Genomic DNA, 25,973 nt, shown 5'->3' on the forward strand with positions numbered 1-25,973 from the left:
CAGAAAACAACAAGAATAAAATATGTGTAACTTTTAAACAATATGGCTGCTGCTATTTTTTTTCTATGTTGTAAACAAGAACTCAGCTGACTTTTAGGGTTAAATAGAAATTAAACTTCATCTATGACTTTACTTTGACTATTGAAAAGTTGAGAGTCTATACTGAGCCTAAGCCATATTTTGAATATATAATTATTTCATTTATTATTTCAGAAAACATTTATTGAGCACTTGTATTCTAGGCACTCCAGTAACTAATCATTCCTCACTTCATGTCTTTATCTTCCCTTAATCCCATTCTATAACCTTACAAATTTCAGTAGTAATGTTATAAGACTCTGAGGATAACAGTTGCAATATTAATATAACAAAAAGACATCTATAAAATCTAGGCAACCTGAGTCGAAAACTATTTTGTTCTAAGTTAATGTATTTTAAGAGTACAGATAATCAAAATTGAAATATGATTATATTTTCCAGTAAAATTAAACATCACTCTGAATCAAATAGGATGATAAACAATGTCAAATATTCACATCTTCATTGACATTAGAAGCCAGTCAGATTTTGAAAGTATCCAACTGAAATGGCATTATATGTTTTGGCCAGACTGAAGCACCTTCAATCTGTTCTATCAACTTTGTAGCTTATTGGGCAACTCAATTAATGATGGAAATATATATTTTCAATAAGATCAGTACATGGTTTATATTTGGCTGACCTTGAAGGTTTACAGAAAATTTCCTGGTACTTAATAAATAAATTTCTAACTTTTATAGATAAGTCATATCATCTGTAATATCAATCAATTCAATTTTTTAGTCAGTTATATTCATAACACAAACTCAAACAACAGTAATCTATACTTCTACAAATCTTTTTTTTTTAAACCCTAATCTTGGAAAAAGCAAAACTGATTTGTAGAAAATCACGATAGATTCAAAGGTATCTAAATAATCATATAAAATAGCCTCAGAATATTCCCAAATCTAAGTGAGCATCATCATTATTAAGAGTACTTCTGCTTCTGTCACAGGCAAGCATCAGCTTTGGACTCCACAGCCTTCATTTTCCATTCCTTTCCCTCTTTCATCCTCCCTTCCTCAATCTCTCCCTTTCTCTCCCTCCTTTGTGCCTTGCTTTCCTTTTTAAATACTTAAGAGCTATTTCAGTTCCTACTCTACATATCCAATATTGTGAGAGGGAGCCATAAATTTCAGTAGTAAAAAGAAAAAACATCAGCCTGGTGTTAATTTTGACAGTATGTTGAAAACGTGGAAATAAGTTACTTGTCCCCCTATAAGCAATGAGCTGAGTCACTATAGGCTAATTACCACTTACGGGCAATGAGAGAAAGTTTTAGTTGGGCAGATTTAACTGGGTCCTACTAGTTGATACAGGAGGGAATAGGACTGATCAACAATGATGTTTGGTAAGTCCAAGGAACTTATGCCCATTTTCCACTTCCCAGGCAAGGAGAGACTTTCAGATGAAGGGAGAATCTGAAGACAGCAAATCCAAGAGGGAGGGTGCATAGAGCCAAATACTGAGTTCAAAGTGCATGGCTAGGCCAGACCAAGAGAGGAAGGGTTCAGAAAGACAGAGGCCCTCACAGGCCAGCTGTCAGAAATGCATGCCCAACAAAGGAGCCGTGGAAGGTACTGGGCTGGTATGAACACCTAGACAGTTAATCCTTCACGTAGAAAAGGACTCTAAACCCACATCTGATCAGATTTGGAAGAGAAACACATTCTTGTATACCAAAACTCTTTGACCATAAAACAAACAATAATGGCTTGAGTAAACGTGGCACTTACAATTTGAGAGCGATTATTGTAGAACCTTTCTTCAGGGTAAATATGTAATTGGTTATGGATCAATAAGTAATTTCAAGAGGAAAAGCTCTTGTTTTCATTTTTATTTATTTATTTTTGAAGTAGCAATGCTCTTAAATCAGAATGAAGCAAATAAATTTAGAAAGTTGAGATTACTCTAAACAGCAGGATTCCTTACTGCACTAGTTAAGTTTATCTCAACTGATCATTTATTTATGATGCCATAAAAATCCAGATGCTTTCAGTTTTTATTGTTAGATATTTGCTGAAAGGCATCTGAAATTACTTTCATGGGGTTCCCATTTTGACAACTGAATTTTGATATGAAAATTTACAATGATAAATTCACAACAGTTCAATAATGGTTGTGCTAAAGTGGTTTTGTTTTTTTCCCCAAGATTAGCAATGGATTCAGTTTGTGGTCAAATAAACCCCCTACTCAGCTTATTTGAAATTCTGTAAGTGTAATGGAAAAATAAAATTAAGAAAATAAACTAACTCATAGATACAGGGAACAAACTGATGATGGTTGCTAGGTGGGAGGGGAGTAGGAGGACTGGGTGAAAAAGGTGAAGGGTTAAGCACAAATTGGCAGTTACAGAATAGTCACAGGGATGTAAAATACAGCATAGGGAACATAGTCAATAATATTGTAATAACTATATATGGTGTCTAATTACTATGCTATATATCGGAAACTAATTAAAATTGCATGTCATCTGTAATTAATAAATAAAAAATTAAAGAAAATAAATAAATACAATTTTGAAAATCAAGGCCCTGCAAATGTCTGTGATAATGTATTTTTGTGTTCGAGAATTTCCTAATTATTTTAGGATGAGTGCCTGAAGGTCACTTTCTAACAGGAGAGAGGACATGTTGACCTAATCAAATGTCCTTTGAGGCACAGGTACTGGTAAAGGGAGAGTTTATAGGGATACATAAGAACAAAAGAAAATAAACTCACAGGGTCACATGAGGGAAAAGGGATAAACTGTGTCAGATAAAGGGGGACGGAGAGATTTACATGCTTCTGGAACCTTCCAGAAGATAGACTTTAGACCAAGTACTATAATGATAAGAACCTTTCTACAGTTTTTCAATGTTATACTTTCCTATGGTACTTACTTTGACATATCAGTAAAATATTAACATCTCTAAACAATGAAAGTCTGCATGTTCTTCTTTGCAAATATTGTAAGGAAATGAGAAGATAAAGAATTGCAACATACAAATCGGTAGCCTTTGGAATACAGAGATATGGGAAAGAGCTCCCAAGCTATAGCGAGTTATGGCAGCTTTAAAAGGTGAAGAAAGTTTTTCATTTACTAACTTCTATTTGCCATGGACTATGTGCTGACTAAATTCTTGTGGGAGGCTTAGAGTTTGGAGAAAAAGGAATGGTCCCAGGAAGTAAATGTCAAGAGTCCATTGTATTTTCTTGATATTTATGTATCAAAATGACTGTAAGATGACATGGAAACAATGTTTTTGCCATTTCCTTTCATATCCCCAAATGTCTGTACAGTTTCCTTTTCTCCCACCCATTGCATGGAACTTCAGGCAACTCCCTTTCCAGATTAGAAAAGAAATAAGGACACTGCATCCAGCTCTTTTGATGTCACCAGGATTACAACCCCTGCTTTCACCCCGAAGACATAGTATCTACAAGGCAATAACTTATTTTATTAATTTGTCAGGTATCCCTAAAGTTGCTGAAAACACACCAAAAATAAATCTTTGTGAACAGAGAACTGAGAGGAATCCACACTTAAAAGCAAAACCACCATATTGTCTATTATAAGGAACACTTTTAACAACAGTGGTAGGTATAAAGTCTAGTTATCTCCAGAGCACATTTGTATTTTCTGTACCAAAGTACTGGTTGCTGTTGGGGACAAACTTCCAGAAGATTAAATTATAAGTTACTTACAAAATGCTAACAGTGAAAGAAAAGTCTGAACCTTATTTTAAAAGTACTTACTATATGCAGCTCTAGGTAGTCCCCCAGGCCAGAAGAGCTGTCCACTCGTACCAACACAGCTTCTTTCTGAACAGTGCTAAACCCTATGGCCAGTCTGTCTGCTCGCGTACTTGGCCGGTCATTAGGAGGCCACTTATACGTGATTTGTCCACCACCTTTGCTAAAGATATATGTTGTCCCAGCTGGAAAACAAAAAACAAAACCGATTAGTCCAAATGTGTGATGTGCACACTTCCCCTTGGTGGTTATCTTTACATATCAGTAAAGTATTTAATTTATAGTCCAGCCAAATTTTTAAAAGGGCAAAGCAAATAAGCAACAGATTTCAATAAAACTTTCTAAAGAAAGAGAAATTTTTTAATTTTAAAGAAATATCAAGGCAGCTCAGTTTTTAGTACATTCATTAAATCTACCAGCAGGTGTTTCGAACAAAAGGGAGATTGCTGCTTTTCCAGTGGAGTTGGACAAGTACCGCATGTGATGGGGCTTTTTTTCTTTCTGCCCATTTTTAACAAAATAGTTTAGTAGGAAACATTGACTTTGGATCCTTCCAAAGGAGCAGAAATATATATCAACTCGTTTTTGAAACAAGGGCTGCATGCAGATGTGACAGGGTCACACAACTCAGTGAAGCAAATATGCCGCGAATCAACTTCTGTGGGGAGCGGGTCTATTCACATATGACAGATGATAACTAACGGATGAACAGCCACAAGCCCCAGTGGTCATGTCAAGAAAATAACGATAATAGATCCCATTCATAGGAGTCAAGTCTTACTTAACAAGCAACATCTAGTAACTGTCAAAGTAGCCAGCATCATGAAAAGATACATTCTTTTCCTCCAGTGTGAATACTATCTTACAGCACTGAGAATAACGTCATAGCCACATATGGTGAGTGTTCAAATCTTACTTTACAGTGGTGATGACAGTAAATTATCCATCTTGCTTTAAAAAGAACTTTGTTTTCAAAGAGGTTTACTAAGCATCCAATGCATCAAAGTCTTATAGCATCGCTCCCCTTGAATCTATCTCACTGAACGTAATAACATGACTTCTTTCAGCCAGAATACTTGGAAGAGACATGCGGAGATCTCTCTCTCTCTCTCTCTATTCCACTGGACAGATGTGTTTATAAAAATACACCTTCTACCAAGAGTAAGGCTTCTATGTAAAAGTTGTATGCACGAGGGGACACCACACCCAAACCGAAATTTGTGTGTTTATTCTTACATGCTTAAACTGCAGTCATCTTTAAAGTACTCTCCATTTGATGAAATACACCTTACAAGACATTTTTTCCAGTGTTCAAAACAGTTTTTGAGCTTGTTGATTTTGATGCCTTTCAGTGCTTCTGCCATTTTTCATTTTACCTCTTTCACATCGGCAAAATGTTTCCCTTTAAGGACTTTTTTCATTGGGGAAACAAATAAAGTCTCTCAGGGCCATTGAATAGGGAGGGTGGGGCACAGGGGTCATGCTGTTTGGGGGCAAAAACTGCTGAACACTTAGTACAGTGTAAGCAGGTGAGCTCATAAATCACCCATCATGAAATGGGCAAACGTGTTGGAAGGGGCTTCAGAAAAATTCACTGAAGCTGAACACAGCTTCTCACAGCAATGCCAGCTCACACACTGATACGGATGGGTTCCTAGAATGCTCACTCAGCTAGCAGGGGAAGCCTGTTTTACAAAGGGCCTGCCCTCCAGATGATAATTTTTGGCTTTGGGGGGGGTCTCCTCTCATTCAACAATATGTTTTCCAGATATCTGCCCATCAAATTTACATGATGACCGAATTTACCAATTGTATGAAGATGACAATATCACATTCATGTACATCGAATTAAATAGCTGGTAATATCAATTTTTCCAATTTTTTTTTGTATTTTGGAGCCAACTTTTCTCTGTATTCTGTCTGAGACATTTTCAGAGGCCCATGAGAAACTTCAAAGCCCTCTCAACATGCCTGTTGTGCCTGATTGGTTTAAAAGGTCCTGGTACATAGACCTGACTCACAAGAATATCAGGATGATATTTCACCCCGAAGACATATCGGGGTGAATAAAACAGGAATTTGTGAATTTGCAAAGGTAGAAGGGATAAGCACGTCTCTATTAAATTTTTTGGATACTAATGAATAAAAGAAGTTTAGCCTTCTCAGGTTAGAATAGGTAAGTTACATTTCAAAGGCACTAGTCAGTGTGCAAGCAAAACGAGAGGGAGGGAGGGAGGGAGGGAAGGAGGAAGGACGGAAGGAAGGAAGGAAGGAAGGGAGGGAGGAAGGAAATTAAAAACATACAGACTTGTGAATCAGGAATGCCAGAGCCTTCCAGAAGCATTATTATTTGGCATCATCAGAAGCTTATTCATCAGGCTATTAATAAGCAAGCACTATTTGATAAATATTGTTCTGCTTGGCAGTTTTGACAGATGATTTGGTATTAAGTATTTCAGGGAAGCCTACATTGATAAATATAGGACAAGAACATACAAACGTGTAGATTTCTTTAAGATTAAGATGTGGTGGAGGCCTCTGAATGCTGGTACTTAATTTTACTTTCTTCATTTCAATTAACTTTGTTCTCTAATGGCTATGTATTTCATATGAACTAAGAAAAATATTCAAAACTAGAGATGCTACTTGACAATATGAAATGTATTTAAGAATTCAGATGTTTTTTAGAATCACGCAAAAAAGGAGTGTGGTAAAGCAACAAGTATCTTACATTACGTGGTGCTTTTTAAAGTTAAAAATCACTTTCACAACAATTTTCACTTCTCTGCTTCTGCATGGAAAGTAGGGCAAGCATTACTCCCACATTATAATTGAGGAAAGTCAGTCATAAGGACTGACTTGTTATCTCATGTTGCGAACTTGGTATGTGGCACAGCTGGTAGGAAACCTAGTAACTGGGCTCTGACTCCTATATATTTTTTTAATTACTGAAATGTTTCTGTTATCATAACAAGACTGTCAGAAAAAGTTAATTGGATATGTCAGTCTGAATTTCTCAAGGCCAACTGTTATCATATTCTAATGTCTCATATCCATAAAGTGACATTTGTACCTCATGATCATATACTGTCCTTTCACTTCGTACTGTTTTCCAAAAAGGAGAAAATGACATGTAAATGTGAAATGACAGAACATTTAATATGTGTAGATTAACATTTAGTTTAGGGTACACTTCCCAAACTCATGGAACTATGAAAGTTTCCAGTTGCTCAGTCACAGGACTTGAGGAAAATAATTTAAAGGTCTACATTTTCAGCAAGATAAATGTTACAATATAAATATTATTACTCAAGATTTGATTTCACCCCATATTTCAACCCTTCCAGTAAGTGTTATGACTTAGCAACTAGTGTGCATGTTTGCTCACTCCATCTTCCTTACAATGACTTTCCAATTCTTAGGTTTCACCAAAACAAAGCAAATGTAGTTTACTACTGTTTGCTAGACAATGCAATTATCTCTAGTGCCCATTTTCTCCAGATGTATCTGAAAAACAATTCCTCTTCCTTTTCCCTGTGTATGCACCATAACACGCTGGATTGTACTCATTGGCACAATCCCATGATAAGCAAAGGGCTTAGCTGTCCAGCTCCGGCAGGGTTCTCTTCTATAGACCTACATAACCATCTTGGCTTTCTTTACTTTTTCTTTTTGCATCAAACTCTACAAAATCACTATGCTCTTAAAGCCTTCCTTCCATCAAGATAGAAAATTGCCATATACTCTTTTGGTAACCTTGAGAATATGAGAATATGCCAACAATAAAATAGAGTGGCTCAGATGTCTAAAATTTCCAAATCTACTTCCTTTAAATTTCTTCTTTCTGAAACAAGGACATGATGTACTTACTGAAGCATAATAACTAAGACATTGAGAATGTACACTTTGGGTTCAGGCAGAACTGGGTTCAAATTCCAGCTGTATCATTTGCTAGCTACATGACCAAGCTATGTATTGTCTCTAAGTCTTATGTTTCCTATCTGAAAAAAATAGGGACAATAACAATATTACCTTACAGAGCTGCTATCAGGATTAATTAACATAGTGCACAGTAACATTTAGTCTCATTTCTGGAGTGTATTAAGTACCCAATACATTTTAGAGAAAATAGATGGTATGTTTGTATGTATGCGGGTGGTGAAAACATAAAATAACTCATATTGTAACATTGTTGTTTTGTTTTAGTATAAGTGACTTTAGAAAAGTTTAATTCATTTTAAAGTTGTGTTCAAACCAAGTGCCTTTTAAGAAACAACTTTCCTACACCCCAGTTTTCATTAGTCTTTTCAGTACTTCAATCCTTGGATTAGCACTTTTTTCCACATAAACCCATTATACTGTTTTTACATTCACTAATAGCTGACAATGGAAAGAATACTAAATTGAATCAAATGCAAGCTCATGAGGAAAATACATTAGTTCATCACCATAAAGCATCTAGGATGGGAAAAATCACAGCCCAAGTGCAAAAAAAAAATCACCATGACCTTTAGATAAAAGAGTAAGTCTATACAAAATGAACTTCAATGTAGCTTTAGTTGTTAAATTTTATTTTATATAAACATGTTTTATTTTATTATCTAAGTGAATTCAACATGCAGCAACAGTACATCTTAGTCAGCTACAAGCATTTTATCAACATGGAGGAACCTGTTGCTGCTGTTACTCATGCATGTTTCAATATGGCAAGCACTAGAACATCAGTGCCATGACTACTAATGGATTTATTGCAAATTAACCTTGACATCCATCACATCACCCAATGTACGAACGACTCAAACTTAAAGAGGTTTTTAGCAATCTCCACATTTAAGTAGTGCCAATCTGTATTCTTCACTCCAATTGCCTATCAAAGCTGGCTCCATCAGATGCAAATTCAGCAGCATCAACACACTTTACATTGCAAAACATGTTTGTAAAAATTGCACGTGGGCTTCTGTCTAACGTCGGATGGCCTGCAATGTTATAATAAGAAATATTTTTAGGCTTTATTTAACATGTATTTATACAAAGGACTCTTCCCTACTTCTTTCTTGTCAACCATCTCCTTCCAAAATGTGCACATTTCAGCTTCACTTGTTCCTGAAAAACCTAATATATTCCCCCCAAAGGATTGAACCTTTCTGAGAAAGAAAACAATAAGCATGTATAGGTATGCTTGATTATTGGTTGCTCTGGATCCTTGCTACATGAACAATGGTGTAATTAACTTCTGAATAGATTAGCTTCTAACTCATAACATAAATATATGAATAAAAGGTTCTTTTCTGAAAGCCTATAATTCTTCAAATGTCATTCTGTAACCAACATGAAACATTTAGGCCATTATGGTTCTATTAAATGTAACAGGGATATAACACTTTTTCCAGTAAAAGTTTGCTAGGCAGTCAGATGGAAATTAAAACAATTATATATTAGGGGAACTTTTATCTTTCTACAATCATGTCAAGAGGCTACTGTTAAATTTAAATTTCTGAACAGCTTCTACCTATATGGAAGCATTCTCCTGAGTAAAGTTCATAAAAGTGAAGATAATGAGAAGCCCACCTTGTATAAAAAATAAGTTTTAGACTATAGTAAAATTTCTAAACTGGTGAAACTTAAAAAAAATAATAAATGAATAAATCTTAAACCTATGTGAATGAAAACAACTTACTACAGTTAATTGTCCTCTGTTTCTGTAAATTTTTGTGAGACAACAAAGAATTATTTCACGGAACTTAGCACAGTAGTTTAAAATTAAAATAGCACACTAATTTTAATCTTTCACATAGCCTTAAAAACTCAGGAAAGTTGGGATTTTAAGAGGAAAGATGAATGAAATCAGAGTAATAGGCATTCCCATCTATAATGTGTAATCAACTCTAATTACAAAAAGTAAAAACAATTACCAAGATTAAAAAGTAAGAGATAGCACTCAATATTACTGTGCTTCTAAGCGTGGAGAAATACTGGAAGAGGAAAATGAAAATAAAGACTACATGATATCATAATTTCAGACTCTCAATGGAAGATGCAGGCTTGTTAGAATGGATACAAGTATTCCAGCTAAAGGGACTGGAAAATGAGATAGGTTTTTTCACTCATCAACTTTACAAGACAGAGCAGGTAGGTCCTTAATAAAACAAACGGGGCAACAAACGTGGCATGCCACGGAAATGGCTTAGAAACTGACCCTATAGGCTGAATCAGACCAAAGAAAAGAAATCCCAGAAGAGTTTAGGTAATTCCCAAATAATGAGAGCCCTATCACGGTAATTCACAATAACATTCAAGACAGAAGGAACACTGGGAGGTTTTTCATACACGACAAGTTGCATGTTCCATCGGGGCCCTAAACACTTAGAAATTAAGAAAACGTATTAAAATTTTTTTTAAAGTTTATTGACTACGTATAAAACTAAATGCAAACCGAAAAAAACAGGAAAGGTCAGAACTGGAAACACCCTGCTTTTGCACATGGGAACTTCCTCAGAGCGACACTGCAAAGAGTCGTGCGTGGGTGCTGTTCTATCGAACGTGAATCAGGAACTCAGTTCCAGGTCTTGCATAAAAATTCTTGGACCCCATGAAAACCAGAATATTGTTAGACTCTCAGGGTCCCCAAGGTCTCCCGGGCATTAGCAATAAATGTCTCCTAAACCTTCCATGGGATCAAAGGAGGCCGAACCGCTCAGACTCCACAGTAAACCTGGGAGGGTGAAAGCAGAGACATCTTCTCACTAAGCCAGTCAGTACGAGACTCAGCTCTATCCCAGCCAAAATACCATTTTAAAGGAAGAAATGGTGTGTGCTTATTCAATAAGAAATTTTAATTAAAATAAAACTATCAGGAACATAGAACAGCAAAAAGCTATCATGATCCCTACCAGGTCAGGAATCATTTCTCTCAAAAATAATTTCAGTAGTAATTATGCACTTCAGTGAGAAAGTAAGAATTTTCCCTTTGCCTATTGCCCCAAAACTTTTCTCTAATAAAAATCTTTTTTCTAATAAATATTTTATATTTTTCTACTCTACGTGCTTATTTTATTTTATTTTTATTTTAGAGAGAGGAGAAAGGAGAGGGAGAGAGAGAGAGAGAGAGAGACATCGATGCGAGAGAGAAACATCACTAGGCTGCCTTCCATATGTGCCCTGACTGAGGACAGAACCAGCAACCCAGGCAGGCACCCTGGCCAGAATCGGAACAGTGACTTTTTGGTTTGTGGGACGATACACAACCAACTAAGCCACACACACAGGCTCGGGTTAGCCTTTATGTTTTATAATAAAAATTCTATATTCTTGTGATCTTGGAAAGATTGGTAACACAAATGGCTCGTGTGTATTTTTCATTTTGATATTTGACATTTTGAAATTTGCAGAAAGAACATGCTACATGGGAAAAACTGTCATTTTTTTTTTAAAAAAAAAAACAACTGCTTTACTAACTGCTGTAATTCTTTAGAATGTAAGTGGAATAATGGCTGACCGACCTTGTCCATACCCTAGACATTTATTCAGGAATACCACAAATAGTACACAGACTGTGTGGTGTGGGGAGATTCAAAGCTTCTGTAATGACACTTAGCAGAAATGATTCATTTATACCCTGACATTTTCAGAGTCGAGTCTGAATCTTTAAAAGGTGTGAGGCTTTTGCAAAGCCTTATTGTAGGCATCATGCCTCAAAAGCCATCCAAGCCTTCAGCTCATGCTGAGGCTTCAAATTCACTGAACAGAGAAGCAGAAGACAAATCTTTATTATTAATGCCATAATCACTTTTATTCTACAAATCAAAGACCTTATAAATTTTTGGAAGTGACACCACTTCCTGCCTGTAACAGTGGAATTGAATCCTGAACACAAACCTGGATGTGATTATACTGAACTATTTGCATTACATACTTTTTTATAAAACAAGATTCTTTTTTCTTTAAAGATTTTATTTATTTATTTTTTGAGAGAGAAAGAAGGGAGGGAGAAAGTGAGGGAGAGAAACATCAAGGTGTGGTTGCCTCTCACACGCCCCCTACTGGGGCCTGGCCTATTACCCACACATGTGCTCTGACTGGGAATTGAACCGGCATCCCTTTGGTTCTCAGGCCGGTGCTCAGCCAGCCAGGGCATACTTAAAACAAAGAGGCCACCATACAAGCAATGCAATTCATAATAATTTCAGGTGGAAACCAGAAGTTCTGTTTTTGTTTGTTTTCAAATCTTAGTTCCTTTCATGTAACATCTTCCTGCCTATCTGTTATAGTTATTTTCTCCCTGACTAGGCCCCAAATGAAACTATTTACTAGTTATTTTGGACTGGAACTGGATAAAGCATTAGCTTCTGACTCAGAAGTCACTTCAAACTAAGCTCTAACCCTTTCAACCTAGGCATTCACAGCGAAATACACATTTTCCTCCCAAAATGACTTTTGCTTTTGCTACTTTATGCTTCTCTGCTGCACAGCTGGTTTTCTTTTCAGTCCTGCTCCCCACTCTCATTCTGGCCAAGGTGAATTCTCATTTATATCTACAAAATTTATTTTAACTTGTTAACTATTATATATCAGAGTCATCTTTTATTCAAATTTCCATCTTAAATGTATGCCTGCTAAATATAGTAGAAGATTTAATTTTTGGTATCTTCATGAGACTCATGTCCTTTTCTTCATTCACTAATCGTGAGCAAGAACTCAATATATTCCTTGAACTAAGTGAGGGATATTGCTACAATAATAAATAACACAAGGGTCCTGATTCTCAGATGGGTTTAACAAATTCCATACCTACATCTGTTAGCAAAACAGAATAAATGTCTGCAGTGGTATAAGAAATCCGAAGGATTGCACCACATACAACAAACTGAGATGAGGGAATAGATTGCCTAGATCACCCTGATAATGAACCCCATTCTTCATTTCATGATGTCAGAGTAAGGAACGGCTGGGATGGAGAATCATGAGGCTCTTCAACCAGGTGCTGCTGAACATAAGAGAGTCAGTACCTGTTCCCACAGTTTGCTGGAATAACCCATCTTAAAGATCTCCATATGGTACAGGGAAGGGCAGGATATAGCCTGCTAGTTCTTAGGCTTTAAGAATTTACTCGTCATTGGAGAAACCCAGAAGACAACACTGTAACCCCGTGACTGAAATGAACACCTCCAAAACAAAACATCAAATTCAGGTCCTCCAAATATGATGTGCTGAGAAGGGCACAACATCATTTCTGTACTGTTTTTGACAAAAATGCATAGCCTCAGTCTAATCATAAGAAAACATCCAAGAAACTCAAATTTGAGACATTCTACAAAGTAACTCGCAGCATTGTTCAAAAGTGTCAAGATTAGGAAAAACAAAACAAAACAGAAAGACTGAAGACCTGTCTCAAATTGGAGGGGACCAAGAAGAAATGACAGCTAGATGCAATGGGAGATCTTGGTTTAGATCCTGAACTTGCAGAAAAAGGACATTAGTGGGACGACTGGTAATTTTTAAAATAAGGTCTTTAGTTAATAACATTGTATTAATGTTTATTTCCTGGTTTTAATGATTGTACTATGGTTATATAAGATGTTCACTTTGAGGAAGGTAGCTGAAGGGATTAAAAAAGCCTGTGTTTTACTTTCGTAAATTTTTTATAAATCTAAAATTATTTCAAAGCAATTTTTCAAAAAGAAATGTAATAATCATGAGGAACAGTTTAGAATTTGAGTAAGACTGTTGACAGTGGGCATCTGCAGCAGGGATAGCCTGAAAAATCCCTAGCCCTTGAAATGAAGTGTGGCCAGAGGCTTTGCTGGGCTGTGAGAGCTGGAGAGCATTTGGAGGTAGGTGGAAGATTTAAGTTTTCTTTCTGCACATAAGAAATTTGCTTAAAACATAGCTTATTGTAAACAAACCATAATTAAGTTTTAACATGAAGATATCTGAAAAATTCAGAGTAAAATAAAAATTGCCTAAGTAGAGCAGTCAAACCTGAGATCAATTCACCCAGGAGACCAAGTTCTCATTCATCCATTTATTCATGTATTAATCAGGGTGAATCATTGTAGAAATCATTGAAATTCTTATGATAGTTTCTCATGCTAAAATCATGTAGGGAAATAGCCTTGAGACAAAATTCACTTATCCAACTTTATGAGTTCAGCTGACTCAGATTGGTGTGAGCTAATTTCTGTCCTTTGTTTGGAATCTAAGAGGGACTCCAGTGCCATGGAGAGGCCAAAGAAAATAGTGCAGATGCTAACATATGTTTTTGTAATGTTTTACTGATATTTGCATGTGTAAAATTAGTAGATGTGGTTGCTGTGGTGGAAGAGATGAGTCAAAAGACAGAAAATCATGGTCATTATAGAGGGAAGATTTGTATCTCTTCTAACATAGCAAGAAAAAAAAAATCCAGTGAGACATTAGTTTAGAAGTTGCTTGAAAGATTGAAAGCCAGATGGGTTTAGTGAAGTAGGAAGAAAAGACTCCAACTCAGAATAAGGAGTTGGGATTTTAGACAAAAGAGAACAAAACGTAATGCTGAGACAATAGTAGAATAATATGATAGGAGAAAGAGAATGCAAAGGCATACAACATCATAATTCAAGAATAAAAACATCTATACACTCAATAAAAATTAAGCATTTCTATGTATAAAGCACCGCACTTGACCCTGGAGGTGACAATGGTATGTGAGGTGGCTTTAGAATGTAGCTTTTTCACGACAATCACTACCCATTCAATCAGATGTCAAATCTTGAATTTCTGTATTTCCATTCTTATCGCCATTGTTCATATTGTATCACCTTCAGTCTTAAAGGTTGGAATAAATACTCATCCTTACTTATCTGATACATTCCTGTCCCTCCTTAATTCAAACTACCTTAATATAAATCTGCCTTGCAAACTAATAACAGATTTTTAAACTGTATTGGTAATCATTCCTCTTATTGAAAGACCTTCAATGATTAAACCATTGTCTACCAAATTAAGTGAAAAATTGTGATGGTATCTTTGAACATGCTCCAAACAAAGCACCCCTCTATTTCAGTCAAATTGGAGAATTCACTTGGTCTCCTGAAATGCTCCCATTTCTTTTTAATATGGTTCTGGAAAAATAAGAGCAAATGTATTTTGTGGGAAGGATTTTCATGAGAAAAGTCACAGAGGCACGAAATGGATTCCAGGAACAGGAAATAGATCCAATTATATTAATAAAGAAACCAACTACTTTTTCCTATCTCTTTGTCTCCTGAATTAAATCTCTAGATAAATACAGAGTACAAATCATATAATAGAAATTAGGATGATTCAAGGTCAGTGTTAAAAAGAGATCAGATCAGTTCCAGTATCTCAGTATATTCATAATTCTATGAAATGCAAATTTTCTTTAACAAAGAGTCATATAACTTCAGAAATGTAGAAAAATGTGATATTACTGTCACAAGAGAGAAAATGTATTTAATAAGAAGTATCTTGGTGATATTTGCTACTTATCACGTACAGTTCATTCCATCTTTATCAGAAAAGAAACCACTTCTAATTTAAGTCCTGTACTATGCTCCATAAAAAAGGTAATAGTAACAGCAACCTAAAGTTAAAAAAATATATGTACCTTTGGTTTGTTTGTTTATTCATTCCTTATCTCAGGCTCTCTGAAACAGCTTATGAAGATAACAATAAAAATACAATTCTGTCAATTTTGAGAGATACCAATCCACATGCTTTCATAATCATAGTTACAAGAAGCAAAATATTGGGAAGTTAGATCCCTTACTTTGACAAGAAATTGTGGGTATTTGCAAAATTTAAAATCCAAAGATAGAAGTTTTTTAACCTATGAAGGTATTTAGCCAATGGAATGCAACAAAGAAATGAATTTTGAAAGTGCTGGAGAAAAAAAATTGTTTTTCTACAGAGATCTTTCTATTTCACCACCCATGTGAAGATATATAACTATGTGTGAGAGTCATTTTGAAGTGGAAATGATTGAACGTTAGAGGGCAGATTAAAGTGCCAATCAGCCCTGGGGCAGGGAAATGTCAAACCTTTCTTCTTTTGTATTTGGTTCATAAAATTCTATCTTCCTAGCCTGAAATTACAAAGTGGTTCCAATCTGCACCTCAGATCCTTGAACACTCAGGTCCCCAATCTCAAAAGACCCTCAGGTTTGAAACATAAGTCTTTGAGCTCTAGTGTCTTCAAATAGTAACTCTGAAAATAGTTGAAAATGACCTATAGGACCAGGAGGGACAAGCATTATTAAAGGGTAAGGTAGGCTTGAAATTTAAAGACACCTGGACCTCAGATCTCAGATCATCCTGAAAAGTTTAATTCATTTTAAATTGGTTATTGTATTCAAATGAAGTTGCCTGCCATCTGTCTTTGAAGTCCTTAAAATTAAGTTTTATGATTCTTGTGGGGGAAAGGAGGCCATTTCTAACACAGTATAATGTGCTTACCACTACAATCACTAATTAGAATTACTTATTAAGAATGGGATTCCTGTTTTTTTCTAGAATATTCTAAATCATTTATCAAAGAATGACATGTCTTTCTGTTCCTTCTTGGGTACATTGAAGTCACAGTCATAACTTTGGGGCAGATACCATTGAAGTGATTATTTTAGTCAGATGTGTAGCAATAATGCCTTCTAAAAGCTACATTTAACCAAGAGAGCAATATTTTTGGAACAGCCGGCAGTATAACGGTGCTTTGTGATATTCACATGTTCTGGCAAATCAGTTTGCACTCATTATCATAAGCAATTACTTACTGTTTAGATGCAGCTCTTATTAAATCGGTGAGCAATTTGCAAGAATTAAAATATAATAGAGAGCTTTCTGAAAATTCAACCATATACTGAGACCAATGATGCAGCTAGGTTCACAGACCACGTACCAAACATGGTGCCCATTAAATATACGTAGCATTAAAATAGTAGTTATTTGGCCACATGGACTCTTGCTGTTACATCATTTGGTAACCCTTGCTTGGGCACTGTCAATACAACCGTGTGTATTAGACAACATCAGACAGCATTACCAAAATAAGGCCTAAGGAAAAAGTAGGAAGGCTTTGTTTTCTGAGAAAGAACTAGCTATAAATTTGACTAAATTTTAGTACCTTAATAACCCATAGCATTGTCTGAGTGATTTGGTACTACCCAATCTGTCCCTTTTAAGAAGTTTCTATTGTCTTGATGATTCCTTCCATTTGTGTCTGTGGTGGACACAGCTGAGGTCCGCCCCTGCCTGTCTCACTTTCATTAATGACAGGACGCAAAGCAGGGCAAACAGCTAAACTGTATATAAGCTGGGCATACAGCTGCCCAGTTAGAGCCTTCATCTCCCATTCTCCCTTGCAGCTTCATGGGACCATATGACTAAATTTTCACCAGGGACACATGACCAAAAATGGTGTCTGACACATATTTTTTTCAGTTCAGGCCCTGAAATGTATCTGTACTTTCCTGCTCAAGCTCCTCTCTCTTTTTTCTAAGTGATGGCAAAAATGGAGACAGCTGCCTTAGACCTGGAGATGGCAGCCGCGGTTTCCGAATTGCACTCTCCAACCTGGTACTGTCATTACTATGTGAGAAAATAGAACTTACACTTTGTACATACCTGTGCATTTCGGGCTCTCGTTTGTATTGCAAAGAATGTGTGTATAGACTTTGAAACAAAAAGACAAAACATTTCCATGCATTTCTACACTCATGACAGTCAAGCAAATTTGATAGGGAGACAATAATTATCTGTTTTACAAATGTAAAAGGAATTGGTGTTCACACAGGCATAACGATTTGTTCTGGTCACAAAGTCATGTAAAACTTTTACCAAAACCTTCCACAGAACCTAGTAAAAATCTGTTGTCCTTTTTTATAGTCAATCGCTGTTACTCACCCTGGCAGATTCTATGGGGAAAGGGGCCTGTGTTTTCATGGACCTACCCCATTCTCAAATTATCTTCTCCCTTACAGAAACAAAATGGCACATTTGCAAAATATAGTAAGGATGTTGTCTATGACCCTGAAGCAAAGTGAGATTAATTGACCCAAACTGACCCCTTGGCTTGAAAATAGACCATTTAATCTAGAAATTTGTGAATTTTTTCTCTGTCCTTTCGAGATATCTTTTTTCTCCCAGGTTCTTGACAGCTTTATAACCCAGGAATGTCTTTCTCAAGGGCCTGGAAGCCATCCCTTTGAAATGTAATCACCAAGGAAGATAGTGCCCTCTCTCCCAGTCTTTGTGGGAGGGAAGCCAAATTTGGATAAGCACCAATTAGCAAACACATAGTCATACTGAGCAACCTCCCTCCTCTACCTCTCATGTTATCCAGGATTTTCCCAGCAGCTCACCCCAGAGCTGAAAAAGTCTCCTGCCTCAATTTTCAGTGGAGTTCAGTTCAATTTCCTATATCATCATCCTTCTCTGAGAAAAATCTCTACTCCATTGAAAGTAACTAATTACCAGGGAAGCTTAGTAGTGAGAAATTGGGAGAAAGTTTATTTAGTGGTATTTCATACACTAATCAAAATGCTAAATAATATATATTTTCCCTTTTATCCTTGCCTGAGGACATGTTTATTGATTTTAGAGAGAGGGGAAGGTAGTAAAAAAGAAAAACATCCAGGTGAGATAGAAACATCCATCAGCTGCCCCTGGCATGTGCCCTGACTAGGACAGAACCAGCGATCCAGGCATGTGTCCTGACTGGGAATTGAATCCGCAGCCCTTTGGCTCATGGGATGACTCTCCCACCAACTGAGCCACAGTGGCCAGGGTCTAAATAATATTTTATAGAAACATCATGAGAAATATTCACCTAGAATGAAATATGAGATACAACCGTTACAGCAAAGCATTTTATCTCCATTTCTTAATAGCCACAGCAAAAAAGCAAGTGTATAATTATCAATATGGAATAAATTTTATCGATTTCATTTTGTATTGGTTTTACATTGTTTGTCTCTAATATTTTATCTTGAGGATAAGAACTAGTTTTCCTGGTTCTTATATTTACCTCAAAGCCTGGAATACTATGAGGTCCTTCCCAGATAATATAATAACCTTTGATGTGGTAAACAAAATAAAATACATAATATCTGAAACTATCTTGATGTCTTTATTTTCATTTGACGTTTTAGAGTCAAATAGTTTTGTATTATATGGATAACAAAGGACTTAATTAATGGGTAGTTGAGGGGGAAGCATAATGTGATGAAATCTGTATGTCAGCAACTTTCTCAATGTCTTTAAAAGAACTATAACTTAGAAAATACCATCAAAGTGCTATAAATTGAGAACGCTAACAAAAAAAATTTCAAAAAAACTCTAGTTGCTGATTATTTTCCTCTTCAAATGTTAACTTTGGAATAAAAGGAAAAGTCCTAATTTCCTGTTGCTATACATATATCAACTGCTACTTTGGAGTATACAGAGATGCATGTGATTACATATATATGACTTTATATAAATAAATATATAACATATGTAAAATCATATATATACACATATATATAAACATCTCAGGAGAGAAAATAAAATGTCATGTTCATGGATCAGAGAAGGCAAGCCTTTAGACAACCAATATCGCACTGGGGACAGATAAGTTAAAATAACAAAGCAGAACAAATGAAAAACCAAAGAATAACTCTGCTCTTGATGAATAGCCTAAAATAAGTTTCTTTTGTTGCTTCTCAAATTCAGACTCTTTCAAAACTAAAATAAGCAGGCTGTAAATCAAAGAAAATTTCTGAAGCTGGGATTTCATTTATTCTAATGCAAATAAACCAAAAACAATTCTAAAGGGCACATTTTAAGAATAGAAACATAAAACTTTTTTTTTTCTACAAGATGTTACTGGTTTTTCAAGCAATGTGAAAATCCTCCTATCAAGAACTGTTCAAGCATTCTTTTATTTTCTGCCATTTTAGTATTTGTAACCAATAGCTATTTCCATCTTCATTTACCACATCCTTCTCTATTTGGCAAATACCATTTCTCTTCCATACACTGTAATATATATTTTGAGATGTAGATTCCCAAAATAACAAAGACAGTTTCCCTTGCAATCCCATTAGGGATATAAAACCGTAAAACCCACAATGCCCATACCCATGAGTAAGATGTATGTGATACTTTCACAACAGGAAAGGACAATTTCTAATGTAACTGTATAGGGCATTCACCAACAAGCTGACCAAATATTTTTGTGCCCATGAAGAGGTGACTCCTTGCTTAAATAAGTGTGTAGGGAAATGAGCAAAACTGTGATGTCCCTTCCACAAGGAGCCTGATCACTCACCCTGGAGAAATCAATTGCCATACTTTTCCCAGTTATTCTTCAACACTTCAACATGTCAAACAGACGTGCACCAAGGAGGATGGGGTTTACACTGAATGAAGCAAAGGGGATCTGTGTGGAGGATTTTCACTGGGGAAATGACAGTATCAGTTTTGAAATTAGCAAGATTATCAAGGCTTCTATGGGGAAAATGGAATGAGTGGGGAGGATTTGGGGAAAGGAAGGCCAGAAGAAAATAATTTCACAGAACTGAGAATAAATTATAACGACCTATGAAAAGAAATAGACAGATGTGAGAAGATACAGGAGGTGATGTTATAAGGACTTTTGATGACTGAGTTTAGAGGAAAAAAGGAAGAAATCAAAGGACACTCCTAAGTGTCTGGCCTTTCACTCACTGAGATAGGAAGCATTGGAGGAGGGATGAGATGAGTTAGGAAAATAATGAGCTTGGTTTGTATGAATTTACTCATCTTCTTCCACGTAAGAATACTATGCCCTCCTTATAGTCCTGTAGTACTTAGCACACTACGTGTACATGGAAGACGTTTCTCAGTATCCTGCTAATGGGTCAAACATAAGTTAGAAGGGATGTTCTAAAGAATACCATTGCCTATGCTTTTATTTAAAATAAATTTTGCAAGATACATCTAACCTGCATTTCCTCATCACCTTTAAAATATTCTCCAGATGTAATACCAAGCTTTAAATAGGACATTTTAAAGTAATTTTTGAAAGACACAGCTAACTTGTATTTCCTCATCTTCTCTAAAATATTCCCTAGATATAGTCCTTAGCTTTTGATAAGACCTTTCCCCAAAACTCACCTGAACTGGCTACATTTGTCGTCTGAACATTTGCCGTGTTCCCTTTGTTACAATAATACACAGAAATTGCTTCATGAAAAAAGTTTAACTATACAGTACTGCCCCATCCTTTCTTTTGCTGCATTACTATTTGGTTCTTTCTCTGAATGTAATTGTTTGGTTAAGTCATTGTGCCTAGTTGATTTACTTCCTCTGCTCATCAAAAATTTATTAACTGTTTTCTGCATTCAGAGCACTTAGTAAATTACAATGTATTGGTTTACCAGTTATGCTACATAGATGAGCAATAGGGTCAAATGTCACAATGTAGCTGAGCTTAAGCTTAGCTCCCTGCATCTATAGATAAAGTTGAGTAATGTGTATTTTTCAGCACCTTTGAATAGTGGAAGGACACAAGCAATGACAGAATCCACTATTATTGAACAAATATGCTCTGTAGACACTCTCTTACCTCTGTTGACCCTTACTATAAAATGTTTTAAAGCCTTTCCTTACAGAACAAGTTTACTTAGACATTCTGTATCATAAACATAACTTTGAAACACCAGACCCTTTGTCTCCAAAACCGTAGTGGGCATGGTCCATACAATGCCCTTAGGCAAATTAGAAAAAAAAAATCTTTCTCAAAGCCCTTTATTTGAACTGTTGAGAAATTGTCATAGTATACTGATTTTGTCAGAACAAGCCATTTGTTTGTTATGGCCTATCAAATTATCTTATTAAATATGCAACTCCTTGGGGGTAATGATGTGAATGGGACCATCTTTACATGTCTATATCTCGCACAAGCATGCACAACATCTATTTAGTGAGATGTAGGATACATTAGGGTTTAGTTCAAGTGGAGGATCCAACTATCTTGAATCCTATTGTTCTGTAAAATGCAACCATGCTTCTCAGGGGGAGAGGAATGCAAGTGACACAGAAAAGAACCATAATTCCCATGCAGCCACTTTCTTGCATGCATAGCAAAGATGGGTCATAAAAGAAGTTCTGTTTTTTTCTTGGAAAGAAGCAGTTCTGCACAGTTGAAATAAGACTGGTCACAGATCTGACTTGTGGAAATGAAATTCCTGAAGAGAAAGACACCGTGAGAGTAGGGCTAATCTGAGATGCTTGGAGAACTTGAGCAGGGCAGTGAACGCCATGTACGTGGAGCACAGATTTCAGCCAGACAAAACTGTGACTTGTCGAAACGAGACACTCGGGATCCTCGGGGATCAGTCTCTTTTCCTACTCCTCTATGGCTGCTCCAAGGTACAGATTCAATTTTGAAGCAGGTTAAATTGAGGATCCAACTGGGAATATGTGGTTAATGAATTTTATACAATCTTCCTTCTTTTCAATTAACAAAAAAGAAAAAAAGACCCTCAGAAAGATTTGATGGGCTTTACTGAGTCTTTTCAACTTGTCCCTCCAGATTGATTTCAGGACATGGTGGAGACACCCAGACTGCTAATTAAACTATTAACTCTTTCTTCAAATCTGCAAAGCTTTGAGCATTTATATTCCAGAAGCTACTCTGACCCTGAAGCCCCAAATGATGCAGACTGTGCAAAGATATCCAGGGGAGTTATGTACACATTGCTCTAGGCCAAACTTGGCCCTGCAAATGAAGTCATACGCATTAACCCAAATATTTAATGTCTTTCTCAGATTTTGCTTAACAAATTTATAAAACAAGAAAAGCCTCCAAAGTAAGCCCAGAAAGGTTCATTTTTCCTGGAGTTAAAATGAAAGATGGCAAAAATGAAAGGTCCTCTATGATACTTTTGAAAGCAAAAAGATCACTTCCTAGCTGATGGGATGTAAAGTTGACAGAATAAAAGGATGTTGAAAACGGAGGAAATGTGCTAAAAGCCTCTGCAGACTTAAGTCACAAGACACGCATATACTCATGAAACTGTAATTTCTCTTGGTATTATCTAAAGGATGCCTACATTCAATTTTAAAGCAAACAAAAATGCAGCAAATTTAGTCTCAAAACAGATTTTATTAATTTTGAAAAGACATGTTAACAACATAAATATACGTAAAAATACAATAATTTTTAAAATATAAATCAGATCTTTTACCTCTCTCACGAGAACAATATCTGCACTCTGAATTCATATTAGTAAAGCCTCCCTGTTCTGTGTTAAAATGAATGAAGGTACGATTGCAAATGAACACAGTTAAAAAGCCATCGTGTGATGTGGAAGCATTCAACCTTGAATTAGGGAAGTATGGATCTATTCCTAACTCTTACTCCCGTGACTTTGCCAAAGTTACTGAAACTATTCAATAATCTTCAATTTCCTCTTCTGAAAATAAGAAGGTTGCTACTGATAATCTCTATAGTCATTTCCAACTCTATTCTCTAAGGTTAAAATACCACTCCACTACAGCTGGCACTAACCTTGAACTTGATCCCAGCGTATACCAAATTGTTCAGCTAACAGGATCATGAAGGAGGAAAGTGTGTTTAAAAGTAAAGTGCTATAGCAGTTAACATGCAATGATATTTGGAGGGGATATTTTGTTTCTTTTTTATATGACTTTAAACAATAATTGTATAGAATGTTTTCTTATATTTTATGATTGTAAAATGATGTAGTAGAGGATATTTTATTTCATCTAGTAAGTCTTTCTATGACTACAGACAATGAAGACATAAATACAGGAGAAAAAATGAACAGAAAATTGGCTGAGCATTGTTAGCAGTTAACATTTTTACTTTCTAAAGTCACATACCCCACATGACTGGTCTAGCAACTCCATTCAAAATCAATATAATACAAAATCTACAGAAATGATGGTCTAAAATGAGTCCAAGGGTTATTAAAACCTAATTATCTAATTACTGAGGTCTTCTTGGTCTAAAATCTATAATTACTGCAGTTACTATTAAAAAGGTTGTGTTAAATGTTGTTAAGCAAAAACCACCCTGGCTGATTTGTTTTTTGAATACATGTTAAGATAATTTCTACTTACAAGATCAGAATCATTCCAAGCTGGAATGATTATGAGCCTTGGTAGGTTCTGTTGTCACGAATGTGATTCAGATCCTAAAAGGGATTCATTATCCTACTCCAGCAGTCAATTTAAGTTGTGCAAAGACAAGGGAAGTGAAAGCAGAACTGGTGTCATTTTCTCTGCCGTTCTAGTTGGAAAAGACTAGACATCAACTCAGTAGTCGAAAGCTTATTAATTCTTACCCAAAGGGAATCTTCACCTGTTCACCAACACGATAGCCCTTTGTTGTTTGTTTGTTTGTACATGTTCATGTGTTGGGGGGTTTAGAGTGAAGAATGTTAAGCCCTTTATAGATACCCAATTAAATCATCATAGTGCTCCTTACCTGGTAGATTAAAAGGACCTTTTGAAATGCCATTAAACCTGTCACGGCACAGGGTGGAAAACCATGCTTTCTCCTGAGTTACATGACAGTACTCTACACACTGAGTTTAACCCATGATGTTGCCGTTTCCTTGTCAAGCAAGCACCTAGTGCAGGCTAATGGGCAAATGGTGATCATTTTTACCAAGGGAAAAGAAAATCCTGACAAATGACCTGTCTTAGGTCATAAAATTAGGGAGCAGAAAGAACACTTAGGTTCACCTTCAATGATTTAGTTCTCAAGTTTAAAAAGTCTGCCCTTCACACAATTGTCCACATTAAAGGAACAAAAAATAATATACTTATTGTATTTTGGCACCATTCAAATGTCAAATGAATGAATCCAGGCAATCTCTACTATTCACTTATTCAATGACGCCAGGTGAAGCAAATCATTATGTACCAATGATGGTTAGTTCTTCAAAAACATAGACAATTTTGATTAGGCACACTCAAATGTGTAACAGGTTTAATTATAGCTTGTGACTAAATAATATTTGTAAATAAATAATATTTGTAAATAATATTTGTATAATACATGAAAAGTAAAGAAATAAAGAAAAAAGGACCTAAAATAAGTGAGAGAAATTTTAAATGATTTGGCTACTGAGCAAGAAAGAAAAGAAATAAAGAGAAAAATAAAGCAAAGAATAAAAGCAGTCACATTGGACCAAGAAGTCAGAGCATGCATCCTTCTGGAAGTCCCCAAGCTGTCCCTGCCACCAGTCTACACAGCCAGTTCAACAGTACAGCTTGTTTAGGATGAGGACCGGATCCTCAGACATCAACTTAGCTTTCCATCACTGTATTGATTAGATATTTAGCTCAGAACCAGCACAGATCAGCATTGGTCCAAAGGTTGCTCTCTTGGTTTGGAGACCACTTAGCAAGTGACATTGTGTGAAATCAATGGACTGTTACTGCTTTCATCTTTCTCAAGTTCAATATCATAAGGGTCCTTAAGATTTAATGAACCTAGTCTGTTGAGTGAAGCTTTCAATCTGTTATATTCTTCTAATGCACTAAAATGGCTAGTATGGGAAATGAGTACGGCCTCATGTGGTGGGACAACTGTAACAAATAACATATTTATGAATTAAAAATAGTGTGGTAAGTAGGGTATATTTTTAAGTCAGATTTTGACACTGAGATTTCAGTTTATATCTTGCCTTTAAAGAAAAGGAATTTAAAAAATTCCTTGGGATGAAAAAAAGAAAATTAGCCACAATTGGATGCCCACATATATACATAGTGATAAACAGAATAGGTAACATTATACAACAGTCACTAGGCACCTAGAAACCCATCAACATTTCACATCAAAGGAAACTAGCCATTTATTCTCTATGTAAAAATAGCATTTTCAAAACAAAATCCCAAAACAGATAAATGGCAAAGCAATCATTTGAAAGAACATCAATTATAGACAGACAGATAGAGAAACAAAAATAAATAGTAGGCTTTCCTATCAGCAGTAAGAGGTAACCAACGAAAAAATAAACATAAGTAATAATAAAGCAGTGCAAGCAGGTCAATGAGAAAGAGATTGAATATCCTCCAGCAAGAGAACAATTCCCCTGCGTGGCACAGTGAAACGGAGAGCCTCCCTCCGAGCACCAGAGCACAGTTACAGTTTAATTTTCTTCACAG

At 35.9% G+C, this 25,973-nt stretch overlaps 1 protein-coding gene across 26 annotated transcripts in view; it reads right to left on the reverse strand.

The window, feature by feature from the left end:
- NRXN1 (neurexin 1) overlaps positions 1 to 25,973 on the reverse strand; it is a 1,071,808-nt gene that overhangs the window by 298,146 nt on the left and 747,689 nt on the right. For all 26 annotated transcript variants that reach the window (XM_024552822.4, XM_024552821.4, XM_045189458.3 and 23 more), the window contains one exon: positions 3,820 to 4,001. In XM_024552822.4, the coding sequence (XP_024408590.1) occupies positions 3,820 to 4,001 (182 nt within the window). The remainder of the gene's footprint in view (positions 1 to 3,819; positions 4,002 to 25,973) is intronic.

The sequence above is a fragment of the Desmodus rotundus genome, chromosome 5 (genome assembly GCF_022682495.2).
Source record: "Desmodus rotundus isolate HL8 chromosome 5, HLdesRot8A.1, whole genome shotgun sequence".
Taxonomy (NCBI): Eukaryota; Metazoa; Chordata; class Mammalia; order Chiroptera; family Phyllostomidae; genus Desmodus; species Desmodus rotundus.